This window comes from Chiloscyllium plagiosum, unplaced genomic scaffold (genome assembly GCF_037043375.1).
Source record: "Chiloscyllium plagiosum isolate Xiang-an unplaced genomic scaffold, Cpla_swu_hap1 HiC_scaffold_16, whole genome shotgun sequence".
In the NCBI taxonomy this organism is placed as follows: domain Eukaryota; kingdom Metazoa; phylum Chordata; class Chondrichthyes; order Orectolobiformes; family Hemiscylliidae; genus Chiloscyllium; species Chiloscyllium plagiosum.
The window spans coordinates 81,811,676-81,830,403 of NW_028270154.1; the positions used below are offsets into that span (position 1 = coordinate 81,811,676).

At 45.0% G+C, this 18,728-nt stretch overlaps 1 protein-coding gene across 1 annotated transcript in view; it reads left to right on the forward strand.

The window, feature by feature from the left end:
• Positions 1–18,728, forward strand: part of LOC122556798 (dedicator of cytokinesis protein 2-like) — a 754,195-nt gene that overhangs the window by 185,401 nt on the left and 550,066 nt on the right. Inside the window, exons 16-18 of the mRNA XM_043703987.2 lie at positions 6,999–7,071; positions 10,359–10,462; positions 12,698–12,884. Coding sequence (XP_043559922.1) covers positions 6,999–7,071; positions 10,359–10,462; positions 12,698–12,884 — 364 coding nt within the window. The remainder of the gene's footprint in view (positions 1–6,998; positions 7,072–10,358; positions 10,463–12,697; positions 12,885–18,728) is intronic.

The window sequence follows — 18,728 nt, forward strand, 5'->3', positions numbered from 1 at the left end:
ATCTGTTAGAATACAGTGATAGTTTCACTTCTTTCATGTGTAAATCACAAAACCTTTTTTAAAAAGTTGCATTCTCGGGTTAGCTGTTAACAATGGTGATAGCTAGATAATATGTTGAAGGTGTTAGCCCCCTGTGTTCTCTGTCTATGCCATGATGTTTAGATTGATTCTAATCTAAAAAGTGAGATAACAGAGTTTTACATAAATTCATGCAGTTTTTGAGCTCAGAGTTCTACATGAATGCATGCAGTTTTTGAGCAAAGTACAATGTAACTCTGCAAGTACAAATTCACCTCACAATATTTATGTGTGCATGTGGGTCTTTGTCTGTCTGTGTGTGTGTGTGTGTGTCTGTCTGTCTGGGGTGGGGGTTGTGAGTGTGAGAAAGTGTGTGTGTGTGTGTGTGTGTAGTGAGTGCAGAGTGTCTTAAGTCTGTGAGGGGATGCATGTATGAGTGTGGGAGTGTGTGTGGGTGTCTGTGTGCGCGTCTGTGTGTACCTGTGTCCGTGTGTATGTGAGAGTGTGTGTGTGTAGTGCAATGGTGATCACCTGTAATGTGACATGAACCCAAGGTCCCGGTTGAGGCCCTCCCTATGGGTAGAAAATGTGTTGCTGGAAAAGCGCAGCAGGTCAGGCTGCCTGTCCCGAAGTCCACCTTGGAGGATGGTCACCCAAAGGTCCAAGGCGGAATGTCCTGGACCACTGAAGTGTTCCCCAACTGGGAGGGAACCCTCCTGTCTGTTGATTGTTGTGCAGTGCCTATTCATCCGTTGTCGTAGCCTTTGCTCGGTTTCCCCAATGTACCATGCCTCCGGGCACCCTTGCCTGCAACGTGTAAGATAGACAACGTTGGCTGAGTCACATGAGTACCTGCCATGTACAAGGTGGGAGGTGTTCCCACGCGTTATAGTCGTATCTATGTCCACAATCTGACACGTCTTGCAGCGTCCACCGTGACAGGGTTGTATGGAGTTGTCCTGTCCTGTAGAAACTTGATGTCTGTGTCGATATGTGCAATCTTCTTGGAAATTTGGACAAGACTGATAGCCTTGGCCATAACCTTAATTAACTGCCTCCTGTTCTCATTATCATGCTTCCCCTACCTATCAACATGGACATGTGAATCCAACAATGAGAACAAAACAAAATCCTTCTGTTGAACCCTTATCCATTAACATATAATTGTGAAGAATACGATAACCAGTTCTTGTAAACCATTTGCTATTTGTCACAAGAAGTCAGCAATCACCGGGCATTGTAAAATTGTAATTACCTGTCTTAGACAATGTAACAGCAATCAGCCATGTGACTTGTAGACCTCTGTATTATTCCTATAAAATATACTGCTTTCATGAGTAGAGCAGAGATTCATCGAGGGGTGCCACCACTAGAAGGCTTTGAGATCCTTTTGTTGTCACCCAGAATCTCTCGCCAGCTATCCAGAAATAAAGCATTTACTTTTCAAATGAAATTTGTGTCGTCTGGAGTTGTAAGTCAAATTCCCACAACACCTGTCCATCTTCATTCACACTTTACAGCTGCAATAATTTCTTTGGTTCTTTCAATACTATAAAACATTCCAAAGTGTACCACAATAAACAGAACAAGTTTAAGAAGGAGTCATGAGGATGAGTGATCAACTAGCTGGACAAAGAGGTAGATTTTGAGAAGTGCCATTTAAAAGGGAGGAAGATGAAAAGACAGAGAGATTTAAGAACTCATTTCTGAGCAACTGAATACACAGCTACAACTGTGGTACAGCGAAAGAAGGACAGAGAACAGTCAGACCCAAACCTGCCTGCCATCACAGCTCCAATCAGATGGCCAGCTGCTCTTCAGACCCAACAGCACTCGCAGTGGCCACTGGTGGAACTCCTGGAGGATTGGGACATATTCTGTCGAGGCCTTAGAATGGGATGGGTGGAGGGATATCAAGCAGGGCCACTTAACGGAAGGAGGTTGATTTGAAGACAGTGGATTACCTTCAAGAGAGGAGGGCCTTTGCTGCTCAGATGAAGGGCTCCTCAATTGGGCGCAGGCACTTGAATAGGTGGCCTTCTCCATCTATTACCGGTGTAGACAATGCGAGGATTTTACGTGCCTCATAACTGGCAACCTAACTTCAACTCTGCCCCCCCAATTAACTGGGGAGAGTTGTAGGATCTCCCACATCCTATGTCTCCTCGTCTGCATCCCAGGCTGATCCTGAGGGCAGGTTTGGCAAATAAGATTGGTATTAAATTCGACCCTTGTATAAAAAGGTAAGAAGGTTCTGCTAAACATTTATAAATGACAGATGAGGCCTAAGGCTGCAGATTTGTTCCCACTTTTGGAAGGACGCCAACATGGTGTGCTACTACATAGTCAAAGAATCTGGTGAAGCTATGATCGATCTCCTCAGACCATTGAGCAGAATATAGGCAAGTCAATAAGTCAGTAGAAAAATTGCAGGGCTCCAGCACAAAACAAAACAAGGAGGGGAACAGAGCAGATTGCTCATTCAAAAAGCCAATGATGGGCTGAATGGCCACTTCCTGGGTTGTGAAATTCAGTGATTCTGTATCCACAGAGGTTGGCTAAGGACATGATGGAACTGGACCATATTCAATTTGCAGGCTCAGTAACACTTTCTGATGTGCAGTGACTTTGAGAGGACTTCGAGGGTTGCCTATTGAACCGTGGCCCAGGAAGAGTAATTGTGTTTGAGTTGGGGTGGGATTCACTTCACCTTTCAAGAATTGTCACAGAGGTAACCAATAACTGCCAATGCCAGTTCATTGCTCAGCTATTTATCACTGTTAGGCTGCAAAATTCTCCACGTATTAATACAGTTTGAACTATCACGCTGACTGCAGTTCTGCAAGAAGAAAATTACCATTGCAAAGTGTGTACCTGCAGGAGAAAAATCAATAATTAATCACGAAAAGTGCAAGTAAAGCAATTGTATGTTAAATGTTTTGATTTTATTTTCCATACTGGTTCCTGGCAGACCCAGGAATTGTGTGTGTGTGCGCGCGCACGCTCGCGGTCACATATTCATGATGAACCTTGCCCACTTTGGCCCTGCTTCATAATTTTATCTCGCACAAAATTAACATTGACGCTAACTTCATTGAACATCCAACCTCCGTTTGAACTGTACTAGGTTTAAAGCTGTCAATGTGAAGACGGTTACTCAGCCTCTCTGTGATTAATGATTACATCATTAAATGACAACGACTGCTACATTTCAATAATCAGCACATTCCTTTCCCTTCCATTTACTCTCTCCTCCTCCTTATTTTATTGTAAGTGTATTGTTAGTACCCTTCACACAATCCAGAGAATTCGAGTTGCCATGACGATGATCACCTTGCTAAATGATGTGGTTGACCAGTGGTTGTGGAACCTAGCACAGGTCCCACCATGCTCTGTTCTGATCTTGGAGCAGCTGGCAAATCAGTTGACCTCAGTCCTATGGGTCAATGAGAGGCAGAAGCAGTCAGGAAAGTTCCAGCTGATGATTCCCCTTGAGCAAGAGAGATGGTAGAATCGTGGTAATTTCATTTGACTGATAATCCGCTGTATGTCCTGGAGAGAAGGCTTCAACATCCATGATAACAGCTTCTGAGATGTAAGTTCAAATTAATAACATTTGCGATGGAAAGCTGGTCTCAGTAATGGTCATCGTGAAGCTACCGTTGAATTACAGTAACCCCATTATCCTCCTAGTTTGTTTACATCCTTCCTGCAGGAAATCTGCTGTCCTTACCCAGTCTGGCTTGCATGTGACTCCAGACCCATAACAATAATGTTGACTATCAGCTGCCCTCTGAAATGGCCTAGCAATTCACTCAATTCAAGGGAAATTAGGGAGCAGCAAAAAACATTGGACTTCACAGGGATGCAGACGTCATGTAAAAGTTCTGACGAAGAGTCACCTAGACTTGAAATGTTTGTTTGCTCTCTCTCCACGGATGCTGCCTGACCTGCTGTGTTTTCAAGCATATTTTGCCTTCGCTACAGATTCCAACATCTGCAGTAATTTGCTTCTATAAAAAGATTCCTCTAAGTAGAGAAGCAATTTCATATGGAGAAATACATCTGGGCAGGCACAGGGTGGGGAAGGTCTGATTTGGCATACTGAAATTGGAAGGGCCAATTGTTATTATTGGGCACATTTGAAGGAGCTTTACTCTGGTGTCACTTACCTTTGGTACAAAGTGGCAAAATTGAAAAAGAAAATTCCCGGAACTAACCTCCTTGAGTCAAAGCAAGATTCCTGCGCAAAAATGGGCTGTTCTTCCTTATAATGAGGCAACTTTCATTCCATCATCTCTTAGCTGCGCAAAAATGCCAGTTTTTTTTTTACATTTAGTCAACATCGCAGATTTCACAATTGATCCCAAGATATGTACATGTGATGATTACTTAAGCTGGTCAGGTGCTGAGGATTAACTCACCCCCGCCTCCCCAATGCCTGTCTACCAACCGTAAGGTACAAGTCAGCTGTGTGATGGCATATGGACCACTTAACTGGATGAGTGCAGCTCAAATAACACTCAAGGAACTTAAAAACTTCTAACACAAAGCCATCCATTGGATCGGCATCTCATCCATCACTTTTGGCATTCCCCTGCTCCGCCGCTGACTCACAGTGGTAGCAGTGTGTACCACCTTCAAAGTTGCCAAGACAAATACCTTATTTGTTAAGATGTCAGTGATACATTCTCTACCACTGTAAGAATGGAAAAGGGTGGCGCTGGAAAAGCACAGCATGTCAGGCAGCATTCGAGGAGCAGGAGAGTCGATGTTGCAGCATACTCCCTTCAACAGGAATTGACTCTGACTCTCCAGCATCTGCAGTCCTCACTTCCTCCAGCTACCCCTGTAAGCCAGACAGACCCTTAGATCCAGTGGAAAAAGAGGTGGCGTGATAACACTCTATCCCATTCACAACCTGGTACTGCTCGGCTGTGGAAATAATGCATCAGTGTCCAAAACGGAAGAGTCTTCATTGCTCTGGTGGTCAGTAGGTGGTCATCAGCAAGAGATTTACCTGCCCATGTTTGATTTGATGTCCAGAGACTTCACTGGGTCCAGAGGCAATTTGAGGATTCCCTGGGCTACTCCCTCCTAACTGGTTAGCACAGTGATCCCACTTTTATCAAGCCTGTTCCGACATGGGACAGGGCATTCTAGGCCTGGTGACAGGGATTTGAGTTACACAAGCAAGTAGAACAAAGTCAGGTTCTCACTTGACTCATCTTATGATTTTCGCAAAGCTCTCAGATGCTGGTTGGGAGTGAAATTCCCGCTGATTTTCTATTCTGTTGTACAGATCTCCGACAGTGATGTCTGCCTGGTCAAAGCATTGGCACAGGAATCGGTGTGCGTGGTAACCCCTGGGCAGCTGCGCAGCCTTGCAACGTAGGGAGAAGGGCCAAATGATTCTAACGGTGTCTTTGAAATTTCCCTCTTTGGACCCTGAAATGACTTTGTTTATCTCCAATCCTACCTTCTCATCATTTAGAGAGCACTTTGTGATGTGATATTTGGGATCTAGAGTCATTTCTTTGGAAATATAGATCTGCTCTGTTCCTGATGATCTATCAAAGATTGAATTACAGCTGGGTTTGCTACCTTCAACTGGGCATTCATTCTTAATGAGGTGACACTTGTGTTAGCTCCCATAGCATAAGAGACTTGAAAGGATTCAGAAAGCATTTACAAGAATGTTGCCAGGGTTGAAGGATTTGAGCGATAAGGAGAGGCTGAATAGACTGGGGCTGTTTTCCCTGGAGGGGTGACCTTATAGAGGTTTATAAAATCCTGAGGGGCATGGATAGGGTAAATAGACAAGGTCTTTTCCCTGGGGTGGGGGAATCTCGAACCAGAAGGCATAGGTTTGGGGAGTGGGGAAAGATAGCAAAGGGACCTGAGGGGCAACTTTTTCACACAGAGGGTGGTGCACGTATAGAATGAGCTGCCAGAGGAAGTGGTGAAGGCTGGTACAATTACAGCATTTAACTGGTATCTGGATGGGTATATGAATCGGAAGGGTTTAGAGGGATATTTTCCAAGTGCTGGCAAATGGGACTAGAATAGGTTAGGATATCTGGTTGGCATGGACATGTTGGACCAAAGGGTCTGTTTCTGTGCTGTACATCTCTATGACTCTATAAAAATGCATAGGTAACATAGGTAAGATTCAATAGGCTGTTATCACAGCTTCAGATATATACATATTTACAATCACAGGCACTTGTGCATCTGGACTAAAGCTAAGAATTTCAGATGTAAAGTAGAGCATGCTTTTCTCATTTTGTCATGCTGTCAGAGGATTCAACAAAGTGGACAGAGTTTGTCCCATCAGATCACATGTTGTGGTTTAGTGATGGTACTCTGAGCAAATTTACTAAAGGCATGTTGCATTCTAGTCATGAGACAACACCACACTCTAACCTGACCTATCTTTCTTAGATTCAAAGATTATCTTATATTCTCTTATGTGGAACAGTATCTACCACAGTTTCACTAGCCTCACTTAATCACAAACATATTATTTAAAGCCACACGCGGTGCACTACCTTCTGAAATGCAGCGACTGGTGTCATTTCGGCCAAAACTTAGTCTCCGAAGGTCATCCTTGCAGCTGCCTCCTGCTCTATTTTAATTTCACTAGATATATGGTAGAATTTCTGCTGTAACAGGTGACTGGGTATCTGCTGCACTTTGAACAGATGCAAGCAATTCCTGGCCAGTGAATGAGTTTGAAACAAGGCCATTTCATTACCAAGTTCAATCCATAATCTTTAATTAAGAAGTGATGTCCTTGTGATTTAGGGTGTGTGTATGTGTGTGTGTCTCTGTGTGTGTGTCTGTGCGCGCGCTGAGAACATTGAGGATAAAGGAGCCATTTGAAAACAGGACATTAGAAGTGGCACATTGTACCTTATATATCATGATCGATTACAATGTAGATTTACTGACTGATTCAGATGCTTATGTGTTACCAGGTGGCCATTCCAATGGAAGAAATGCAAAGAATACATTTGAGATTTATGTTTAGGCACAGATCGTCACAAGAGTGTAAGTAACTTGCACTTATATTGCATCTTCCACCCAGAATCCTTCAAAGAGACACAAGTGAATAGAATAAAAATAGTCATTTCCTCATTCCTCACTGCAATATCCTTTTACAATTCTATCCTCATCTCAACTTTCCCTTCTCTGTCCTTTAACCAGAGCTAAATAGGAGAGGGATGTGGTGAGTTTGCGAGGGCAGATACTTTTGCTTACAAAGCAATTGCAGGCAATTAATTAAATAATGATACCCAGAGTGGGGCAGGAAGGGGCAGAATGTGTAAGCAAATAGAGTTAATGTGGAAAAATTGGCAAAGCAACAAAATTAATGGCTCATCATTAAAGAAACCTTAGAGTGCAAGTTCCCAGTTCCTTGAAAGAGGAGTGATAGATAGACAATGGTGAAGATGCCATTTAGTACTTGCCTTTATTTGTCAGTGCACTGAGTATAGGAGTCGGGATATTATGTTTCAGTTGTACAGGACATTGTTTAGGCCACTTTTGGAATACTGCATAGAGTTCAGGTCTCCCTGATTTAGGAAAGATGTTATGAAATTTGCAAGGGTTCACAGAAGATTTACATGGATGTGCCAGAATTGGAGGGTTTGAGCTACAGAGAGAGGTTAAATAGGTTGGGGCTATTTTCCCTGGAGCATCGGAGGCTGAAGGGTGACCTTATAGAGGTTTCTAATAGCATGAGGGGTATGGATAGGATGATTGGCTAAGATCTTTTCCCTGAGGTGGAGGAGCCCAGAACCAGAAGGCATAGGTTTTGGGTATGAGGGAAAATATTTAAAAAGGACATAAGGGTAACTTTCACACTGAGGGTGGTGCGTGTGTGGAATGAACTGCCAGAGGAACTGGTGGAGGCCGGTACAATTGCAACATTTAAAAGGCATCTGGACGAGTATATGAATAGAAAACATCTAAAGGGATATGGGCTAACTACAGGCAAATAAGACTAGGTTAATTTAGGATATCTGGTCAATGTGAATAAGTTGGATGGAAGTGTATGTTTCTGTGCTATACAACAGTATGACTCTAAATGCATGTAGAATTTAGATCAAAATAAATTAATTATTAGCACAACTAGCAGTTAATGGGTATGATCTTATAGCCATAATGGAGACACAGTTACAAGGAGATCAAAACTGGGAGTTAAGTATCCAGGAGTATGTGGATTTTCGAAACAACAGATGAGATTGGAAAGGTTGTGCCATCATGTTGTCAGTATGAGATGAAATAATTATGATAAAAGCAATTGTCTTGGATTAGAAGATGTAGAATCCATATGGGTGGAAGGCGGAGAAAAGAGATGAGTGGTATATATGCCCCCTAACAGCAGCTATATGTTGGGACAGAAAATAAATCAGGAAATAATGAGGGCACATAAAAAACGATAGTACATGAATCATGGATGATTTTAACCTTCATGTAAAATAGGAAAATCTAATTGTCAGAGGAAGCCATGAGGAGGAGTTCATAGAGTGTAATCAGGACAGTGTTTAGAACAATATATTGTGGATCCAATCTGAGATCTTGCTATTTTCGATCTGGTAATATGCAATGAGGCACGTTTGATAAATTATCTCCAACTGAAAAGATTCTCTAGGGAACAGTGAAGATAACATGATAGAATTTAGCATGCAGTTTGTGAATGAAAAACATGATTTACAACTAAATGTGTTCAGCTTAAAGAAAGGGTGGTTGCATAGGGATGAGGGCAGACATGGCTGGAGGGAACTCGGAAAGGAGTTTAGTGGAAATTGTAGGTGTTTAAGAAAATATGCATAACCATCAGCAATGACATAACCCAAAGAAAGAGAAGAATTCTCAGAAGGAATAGAAGATTAGAAGAATTGACTATTGTTTAAATGGAGGGAGTGTGAAGAAAGCTGCAGGACAGAGGGATTTGGGAGTCTTTATGTATCAATCACAAAATGCAGACATCCAAGTTCAGTGGGTAAGAGAAAAAGCAAACGTAGTACTGCTCTTTATTTCAAAGGGAAGAGAATATAAAAATATGGAAGTCTTGCTCAAACTATACAGAGCGGCATGGTGGCTCAGTGGTTAGCACTGAGCCACCGGTTCCTGGGGTCCCAGGTTCGATTCCAACCTTGGGTGACTGTCTGTGTGGAGTTTGCACATTCTCCCCGTGTCTGCTTGAGTTTCCTCCCTCAGTCCAAAGCTGTGCAGGTCAGGTGAATTGGCTATGCTAAATTGCCCATAGTATTAGGTGCATTAGTGAGAGGGAAATGGGTCTGGGTGGGTTACTCTCCAGAGGGTCGGTGTGGACTGGTTGGGCTGAAGGGTCTATTTCTGCACTGTAGGGAATCTAATCTATACAAGACCCTTAATCAGACCACATCTGGAATACTGTGGACAGTTTATTTCCCTTATCTTGGGAAATATATACTGGCATTGAAGATTGTCCACGGAACAGGGAGTGGCACGGTGCCTCAGTGGTTAGCACTGCTGCCTCACAGCACCAGGGTCCCAGGTTCAATTCCAGCCTTGGCTGACTGTCTGTGTGGAGTTTGCATATTCTCCCCGTGTCTGTGTGGGTTTCCTCCCACAATCTGAAGATGTGCAGGTTCGGTGTAAATTAGCCATGCTAAATTGTCCCATAGTGTTCATTGGTGTGTAGGTTAGGTGCGTTAGTCAGGAGTAAATATAGGGTAGGAGCAATGGGTCTGGGTGGGTTACTCTTCAGAGGATTGGTGTGGGCTTGTTGGGCCAAAGGGTCTGTTTCCACAGTGTAGGAATTCTAACATGCATTAGGTCATTTCGAAGCAGGGAGGGTTTTCTATATGAAGGGAAGTTGAGTAGATTGGGCCTGCACTCATTAGCATTTAGAAGAAGACATTGTTGAGACAAATAAGATTCTTGGGGAGCTTCACAGGGTCAACGCTGAGAGGTTGTTTTGTCATGAGGGAGAGTCAAGGACCAGAGAACATAAACTCAGAAAGAATCGCACATTTCAGACAAAGATGAAAAGGACTTTCTGAGGTTAGCAAACCTATGAAAATCTTTACTGAAGCAGCCTTTTGTGGATGAGTTATTAAGTACATTCAAGGTTGAGATGGACAGATAATCCGTCAGGAAATCCAGGTTATGCAGAAAAGTGAAGTTGAAGGTTATCGGATCAGCCATGATCTCACTTAATGGTGGGACTGACTTGATGGGACGAATGACCTCCTTTTGCTCCAATGTCTTGTGATCTGATGGTGTTGTTCCCTCTCTTCCAAACAGCCCTAGATCTAACTAGCTTTATTGCCTTATGTAATTTGCAGCGAAAGATAAGAGTGAAAAGAATTTTGCAATGGCATTTGTGAGGCTGATGAAAGAGGATGGCACGACACTGCAAGATGGTGCTCACGAACTGCTCGTGTACAAGGTACGTGACCTTGTTTTCACAATTATCGATCACAGACTGGATCCTGACAGTCATTTATTGTCTGTTTGTTGCATAGAATTGGGAATACCACCCAAAGTGCTGAATGATATCATTGTTCAATTCATCACTTCATATCATATTTCTTTTCAACAAACTGAGATTATTGATACTTGGTCATGCAAATCTATTCATTCATAGTACTTAGCATTAGCAGTCCCAGCTTATGGTGTGACACAAATTGGCAACTTCTAAATCTCCCAAGATTTACAAGGACGTTGCCAGGGTTGGATGGTTTGAGCTACAGGGAGAGGCTGAATAGACTGGGGCTATTTTCCCTGGAGCGTCAGAGGCTGAGGGGTGACCATATAATGGTTTATAAGATCCTGGATAGAGTAAATAGATAAGGTCTTTTCCCCAGGTTAGGGGAGTCCAAAACTGGAGGGCATAGGTTTATAATGAAAGGAGAAAGATTTAAAAGGAACCTGAGGGACAACTTTTTCTCACAGAGGTTGATGCGTGGAAGGAATGAGCTGCTAGAAGAAGTGGTGGAGGCTGGTACAATTACATGTAAAAGGCATCTCAATAGCTATATGAATAGGAAGGGTTTGGAGGGAGATGGGCCAAATGCTGGCAAATGGGACAGATTAATTTAGGATACCTGGTCAGCATGGACGGTTGGAGTGAAGGGCCTGTTTCCATGTTGTACATTTCCATGTCTCTATGACACTAATATACCTAAGCAACAATTGAAAATATTCCACACCCCAGAAGAACAATCTTTGTGAAATCACAGTTTTAGTTTCAAATTAGGTGCATATAAGCATTGGAGAATAAATTTGAGACTTCTATTTTGAATAAATTCTGATGAGTGGGTAACACTGGAAAGGCCACATTTATGATGCAATCTAGTTTCTTCAGAAGGGGTGCCTATCTCACAGTGGTGGTAGTACCTTGCTAGTATTAAGTAGGGGATTCAAAGATACTGAACCAGAAATAATGAAAGGATGCTAACGCATGTTCAGCTAAAGCTTATCACAACATATAAATACATGTTAAATGACACATTTCACTTTTAGGTTCAACCCTGAGGATCTCTCTCAGACTTCTTATTAAAGAAACTTCCTTAGTGTCGGTCCTGTATTCAAAACTTTGGTCTCCATGCGAATTTAGCAATTTGATGCAGGGGTGGGCCAAATGATAGATGACCATTACCTCATTGAAGGGCAGAGAAGACTTGATTAGCCCAATAGTCTACTGCCGCTCCTGCAATCTTGATGTAATGTACAGTGTGCCAGCTCTCCCGGTTAGTAATAATATGGTTGACCTGATTGTGGGCTCACTCTACTTTCCTGCCTACCCCTGTAAACTTTGTCTCCCTCGTCAATCAATCCCCGTCCCCTCTTCCCACTATGTTTTCTCTGCAGTTGGTCACTCTATTCTAACAGCTGGGTAAAACAACTGGAGAACAAGGGTCTGGATTCTAAGGAAGGGTCACTGGACTCAAACATTAACTCTGCTTTCGCTTCCCAGGTGCTGCTAGAGTTTTCCTTAGCGATTTCTGACATTGCTTGTTTCAGATGTCTAGTGTCACGACAATGATATTTCACAACCAATCAAACAATTCTGATTATTTGTACTGGTACAAAGGGAGTTTGCTCTTGTTACATCATCCTTATTCTATGGGAGGCATGGTGACTCAATGGTTAGCACTGCTGCCACACAGAGCTAGGGACTCAGGTTTGATTCCCACCTTGGGCGACTGTGTGTGTGGAGTTTGCACATTCTACCCATGTCTATGTGGGTTTCCTCCAAGTGCTCCATTTTCCTTCCACAATCCAAAGATGTGCAGGTTAGGAGAATTGGCCAAGCTAAATTGCACACATGTTCAGGGATGTTCAGAGGTGCGTTAGTCTCGGGTAAGAGGTAGGGAATGGGTCTGGGTGGGTTACTCTTTGGAGGGTCGGTGTGGACTTGTTGGGCCAAATGGCCTGTTTCCACACTGTAGGGATTCTATGATTATTCCAGATCCTGCAAAGTTCTAATCCTGTCCATGCATTTTGACAATGATTGAGGATTTAAGGATGACTTAGTTATGTTCAGAAGTAGCAACACTGAGGACTGAGGAGGAATTGGTTTTGTGATATAATTGCCAGTCTCATCTTCCACGTATTTGGAGACTACCTGTATTAAATAAAGCTGCTTAATCTCTTTCTCTCTCTTGTTGCCTGCTTACAGGGTGATAGCAAAAAAATGGAAGAAGCCAATATATACACCAAGCTGCCTTCCACCCGCCCGACCTCCGAGCTCAAAGGCTACACACTCAGCCGTAGCAACACTACTTTAGGTGGAGGCTTGTCCAGCAGTTCCAGAGATACTTTTGCCATCTCAACCCTGGTGTGCTCCACAAAACTCACACAGAATGGTATGCACCACGGCCAGTTTACTATAGTTCGTACATTGCTCAGACATCCGTAAACAATCCAAGAAAGATAAGATGTTATAATGCTTTTCTTTGTCTCAAGTTGTGACAAAGAGTACTAGGGTTAATTAAGTCCTATTGGGTGTCTGGTTATTGTTGTAAATTCACCGAGTGGATTCGACAGGGGATTACTTTTCCTGTACCAACTGCAGTTGGTTGGCACCTTGTTTGCCACTAACCCAACCACCCCACTCAAAACAACTGAACGGGATGTCCAGATTCATCTGGGACCAAGTCCATGATGGAGAGCTGCTAGTCAGTGCTTTTGTTGTTCCCAATTAGTTTGGATTGTAAAAGAGGAAGATGATTGACTATCACTTCACAGACTGAGGGGGGCAGCACGGCAGACAATGATGACTGGCTGGTGGCATAAGCAGATGCATTTCAATAAATGTGAATGGCATTTCGCCAGCATTGTACTGGCAACATGTATGAAATATGTCAATCTGTTTATTTAAAGTTTCTCAGAGGCACAAACATGTTTTGCTGTGAAGAGTGGGATGCTGTCCATCTTCTTTTTCTGCCCAGTGGCTTTGAAGGCTGTTTCTGAGTTTCATTCTGAACTTTGGAATTGAACACAATAATGGGGGGAGACCCTTCACTCATTATTCTGTGCATTGTTATACATGTCATAGGCATAAGGCCTTTTAACATCTGTGCAATGCTATTTGCAATTACATTACGTTTCTGCCAACTCTGATTGTAATGCACGAGCATCACAAAAATGATATATTGTAGCAAGAAATGGAGGATGTTTGGTGCAACTCTAGTTAGCGTCATAGTTATGGATCAGGCCAGACCCCCTCAAGTATGTTACGGGGTAGCCTAGACCCTAAATTTTTCTTATTTTTAAAGGCAGATGTAAAATGGCTGTTCCTAATGCAATGCGATTACTCGCCGTTCAGCAAAACATCATTTATTTACACTATTTAAAAATCAGTCCCATGCTCGCAGCAATGTGCCGGCACCTAACCTCTCTAAAGTCATCCCTGCCTCAGCTGAGGGCCACACTCTCTCAGAATTGCAAAGGACCCACTCTGTACTATATCCTCAGGAGAATTCATACTCTCAACAAACAGTATTTCAATTCCATCTTAAACATCAAAAACTGTAAGTACAACAAACTTTTATCTACCCACCTCCATAACCAGCGCTCCTCAAACATTCCAGAAGATTCCCCTGGCCTCAAAAACTACTCAGACACCATTAGCCATGCGTCTGATGCAGCTGCCACCCCCATGCTGATTGATGATGTCACTTCCGCCCCATCATGGCCACTCCCACAACCACTTCCGCCCCTCACAATTCCTCATGCATCACACGTGACATCACTTCCGCCCCTCACATCATCGCTGATGCCCCACATGCTCAGTGACTTCCGCCACCCCTACTACCATGGTCACCACCACTTCTGCCCCCACCAGCGCCTCTCACCTGCATTCTGCTGACATGCCCCCCTCAGATCCCACTGCCACTATCTCCATCCCCCAGAACCCCGAGGGGAACACTACCCCTGCTTATGACTCCACCCCCATTCCCCCCACCACCACACCCACTCCAGTTACAGGTTCTGCCCCCACTCCCAGCTCCCAGCCCTGCCGGGTTTTCACCATCCATCCAGACCTCCCTCTCAATTAGGACGAACGATCAGTCCTCAGCAAAGGACTCATCTTCATCCCCCTCCGTCCACGCATCAATTAATTTAATACACGCTGTGACGTCGAACAATTCTTCCGTCGCCTCCACCTCCGAGCTTACTTTCACAATCAGGATTCCCGCCCACCTTCCGAGGACCCCTTCACCCACCTCCAACACACTGCATCCACCTGGACACCCCGCGCTGGCCTATTACCTGCCCTCGACTTCTTCATTTCCAACTGCCGCCAGGACATTAACCGCCTCAACCTGTCTACCCCCCTCCCCCACTCCAGCCTCTCGCCCTCACAACACGCAGCCCTCCAATCCCTCTGTTCCAATCCCAACCTCACCATCAAGCCAGTTGATAAAAGGGGCGCAGTGGTAGTCTGGCGCACTGACCTCTACACCGCTGAAGCCAAACATCAACTTGAGGACACCTCTTCCTACTGCCCCTCGACCATGACCCCACCCCCCATCACCAAACCATCATCTCCCAGACCATACAAAACCTCATCACCTCAGGAGATCTCCCACCCACAGCTTCCAACCTCATAGTCCGGGAACCCCGCACTGCCCAGTTCTACCTCCTTCCCAAGATCCAAAAGCCTGACCACCCTGGCCGACCCATTGTCTCAGCATGCTCCTGCCCCACTGAACTCATCTCTACCTACCTCAACACTGTCCTATTCCCCCCCTAGTCCAGGAATTCCCCACATACGTTCGAGACACCTCCCACGCCCTCCACCTCCTCCAAGACTTCTGTTTCCCTGGCCCCCAATGCCTCATCTTCACCATGGATATCCAATCCCTCTACACCTCCATCCGTCATGACCAGGGCCTCCAAGCCCTCTGTTTTTTCCTCTCCAGACATCCTCAACAGTACCCTTCCACCGACACTCTCATTCGTTTGGCCGAACTGGTCCTCACCCTCCAGACCAAAGGGGTAGCCATGGGCACATGTATGAGCCCCAGCAATGCCTGTCTTTTTGTTGGCTACGTAGAACAGTTGATCTTCCGTAATTACACCAGCACCATTCCCCACCTCTTCCTCCGCTACATTGATGACTGCATTGGCGCCACCTCGTACTCCCGCGAGGAGGTTGAGCAATTCGTCAACTTCACCAACACATTCCACCCTGACCTTAAATTTACCTGGACCATCTCTGGCACCTCCCTCCCCTTCCTGGACCTCTCCATCTCCATTAATGACGAACGACTTGACACTGACATTTTTTACAAACCCACCGACACCCTCAGCAACCTGGATTACACCTCTTCCCACCCTACCTCTTGCAAAAATGCCATCCCGTATTCCCAATTCCTCCGCCTCCGTCGTATCTGCTCCCAGGAGGACCAGTTCCACCACAGAACACATCAGATGGCCTTCTTCTTTAGAGACCGCAATTTCCCTTCCCATGTGGTTAAAGATGCCCTCCAACACATCTCATCCACATCCTGCACCTCCGCCCTCAGACCACACCCCTCCAACCATAACAAGGACAGAATGCCCCTGGTGCTCACCTTCCACCCTACGAACCTTCGCATAAACCAAATCATCCGCTGACATTTCCGCCACCTCCTAAAAGACCCCACCACCAGGGATATATTTCCCTCCCCACCCCTTTCCGCCTTCCGCAAAGACCTTTCCCTCCGTAACTACCTGGTCAGGTCCACGCCCCCCTACAACCCACCCTCCCATCCTGGCAACTTCCCCTGCCATCACAGGAACTGTAAAACCTGCGCCCACACCTCCTCCCTCACCTCGATCCAAGGCCCTAAAGGAGCCTTCCACATCCATCAAAGGTTTACCTGCACATTCACTAATATCATTTATTGTATCCGTTGCTCCCGATGTGGTCTCCTCTACATTGGGGAGATTGGGCGCCTCCTAGCAGAGCGCTTTAGGGAACATCTCCGGGACACCCGCACCAATCAACCACACCACCCCGTGGCCCAACATTTCAACTCCCCCTCCCACTCAGCCTCCTTCACCGCTGCTCCCTCACCACCAGATGCCTGGAGGAAGAACGCTTCATCTTCCACCTTGGAACACTTCAACCCCAGGGCATCAATGTGGACTTCAACAGTTTCCTCATTTCCCCTTCCCCCACCTCACCCTAGTTCCAAACTTCCAGCTCAGCACTGTCCCCATGACTTGTCCGGACTTGCCCTACCTGCCTATCTTCTTTTCCACCTATCCACTCCACCCTCTCCTCCCTGACCTATTACCTTCATCCCCTCCCCCATTCACCTATTGTACTCTATGCTACTTTCTCCCCACCCCCACGGTTCTCTAGCTTATCTCTCCACGCTTCAGGCTCTCTGCCTTTATTCCTGATGACGGGCTTTTGCCCGAAACGTCGATTTCGCTGCTCCTTGGATGCTACCTGAACTGCTGTGCTCTTCCAGCACCACTAATCCAGAATCTGGTTTCCAGCATCTGCAGTCATTGTTTTTACCCTATTTAAAAATACAACCAATGAAGTAGGAATTTAGAATAATTTAACTCAATTAGACAACTTAACAGAATAATAGGCAAGGAACTATTACGAATTAACTGTTCTAATATAGTAATATCCCATAAACACACCCCTCGGCAAAAAAGCAAATTCAGACACAGATCCTCACATGCAGTTCTCCAATCCAGGAGGAAAAAACATAAAGAGAAAATTCAGAGAAAGTAGCAGCCGGGGGCATTCACTGAAGCTTCCAATTCTGTTGAGATCCTGACGGCTTCTGATGTTACTGAAAAGCCAAAACCCAGGAATCCTAATAACCACACACATTAAAAAGCCCAAGCGTATTGTTAAGACGGACCCGCGGGGTCCCGTCTTTGCGTGTTCTTTCGGAAGGAGAGACTCACACTGGCAACTATGGTTAGATGCAGACAGCAGTTTATTCACAGAATCTTAACTGGTACAACGAATCTACAAGCATGCATTCGTTGGAGAAGGCGTTCTCCCTTCTCGTTCAAACTTGACACAATTATACTTCGCGCTGCCTGGAGTCCCCGGTCAGTTCGCCTTCCCCATTGGTCCATTCATCTGCGCGCGCTGGGGATCCGTCCTCCTATTGGCCGCATCGAAGTGCCTGTCCAGCTCCTGCTGTGTTTGACAATGGCTCAGCCATCCCCGGGAGCGGTTCCGATCCCGTATTCAATTGTTCATTGTTTCAAGGAATTACTATGCGTCTGACAGGCTAGCCATTTTCAATAGTTTTAGTTTAACTAAATTGTCAATTACACTTATCAACTTTAGACTTAAATAGAGCCATTCACACTCAATAGTTACAGGTTCCGATAGAGCAATTCACACTTGTCTAACAGTTACAGATTCCGATCGGTTTCTTTATTAATCCCGAGTTTCGATGGGGCAACTGATACTGGCTGGTATTTACAGGCTCCAAGATTTAATTAACATTATGCATATCCCTTACAAGCTCCAGCAGTCATGCAATCGCCTGCAGCAGCTCACCTGGCTGCTGTTAACCATTTCAGGGCTGGAAGTGTCACCCTCCCTAGCCCTACATTAAACACCCCAGTGAAATCTCCCCAACAGTATCTACTCAAGTGACCTTCAATAGCCAGCTCAGACTCTCTCTCTTACGGCCTCTCTTCGAAACCAAAGGACCACACAACCTCCTACAGCATCATCACATCAATCTTTTAGATTAGATTACTTACAGTGTGGAAACAGGCCCTTCGGCCCAACAAGTCCACACCGACCTGCCGAAGAATAACCCACCCAACCCATTCCCCTACATTTACCCCTTCACCTAACACTACGGGCAATTTAGCATGGCCAATTTGCCTAACCTGTACATTTTTTTGGACTGTGGGAAGAAACCGGAGCACCCGGAGGAAACCCACACAGACACGGGGAGAATGTGCAAACTCCACACAGTCAGTCGTCTGAGGCGGGAATTGAACCCAGGTCTCTGGCGCTGTGAGGCAACAGTGCTAACCACTGTGCCACTGAGCCGCCCACTTCTCAGTCAAATATCTTGTGCTCAAACTCCATCCCAGGAATTGAGCAGATCACCTTCATGCCATCATGAGCATGACAGAGTGTGATGCTGTAGGAGGAGATCCCTCAGCTTAGAATATATACTGAACCTTCATCTACCTGTTCAGGTAACTGCAAATGATGT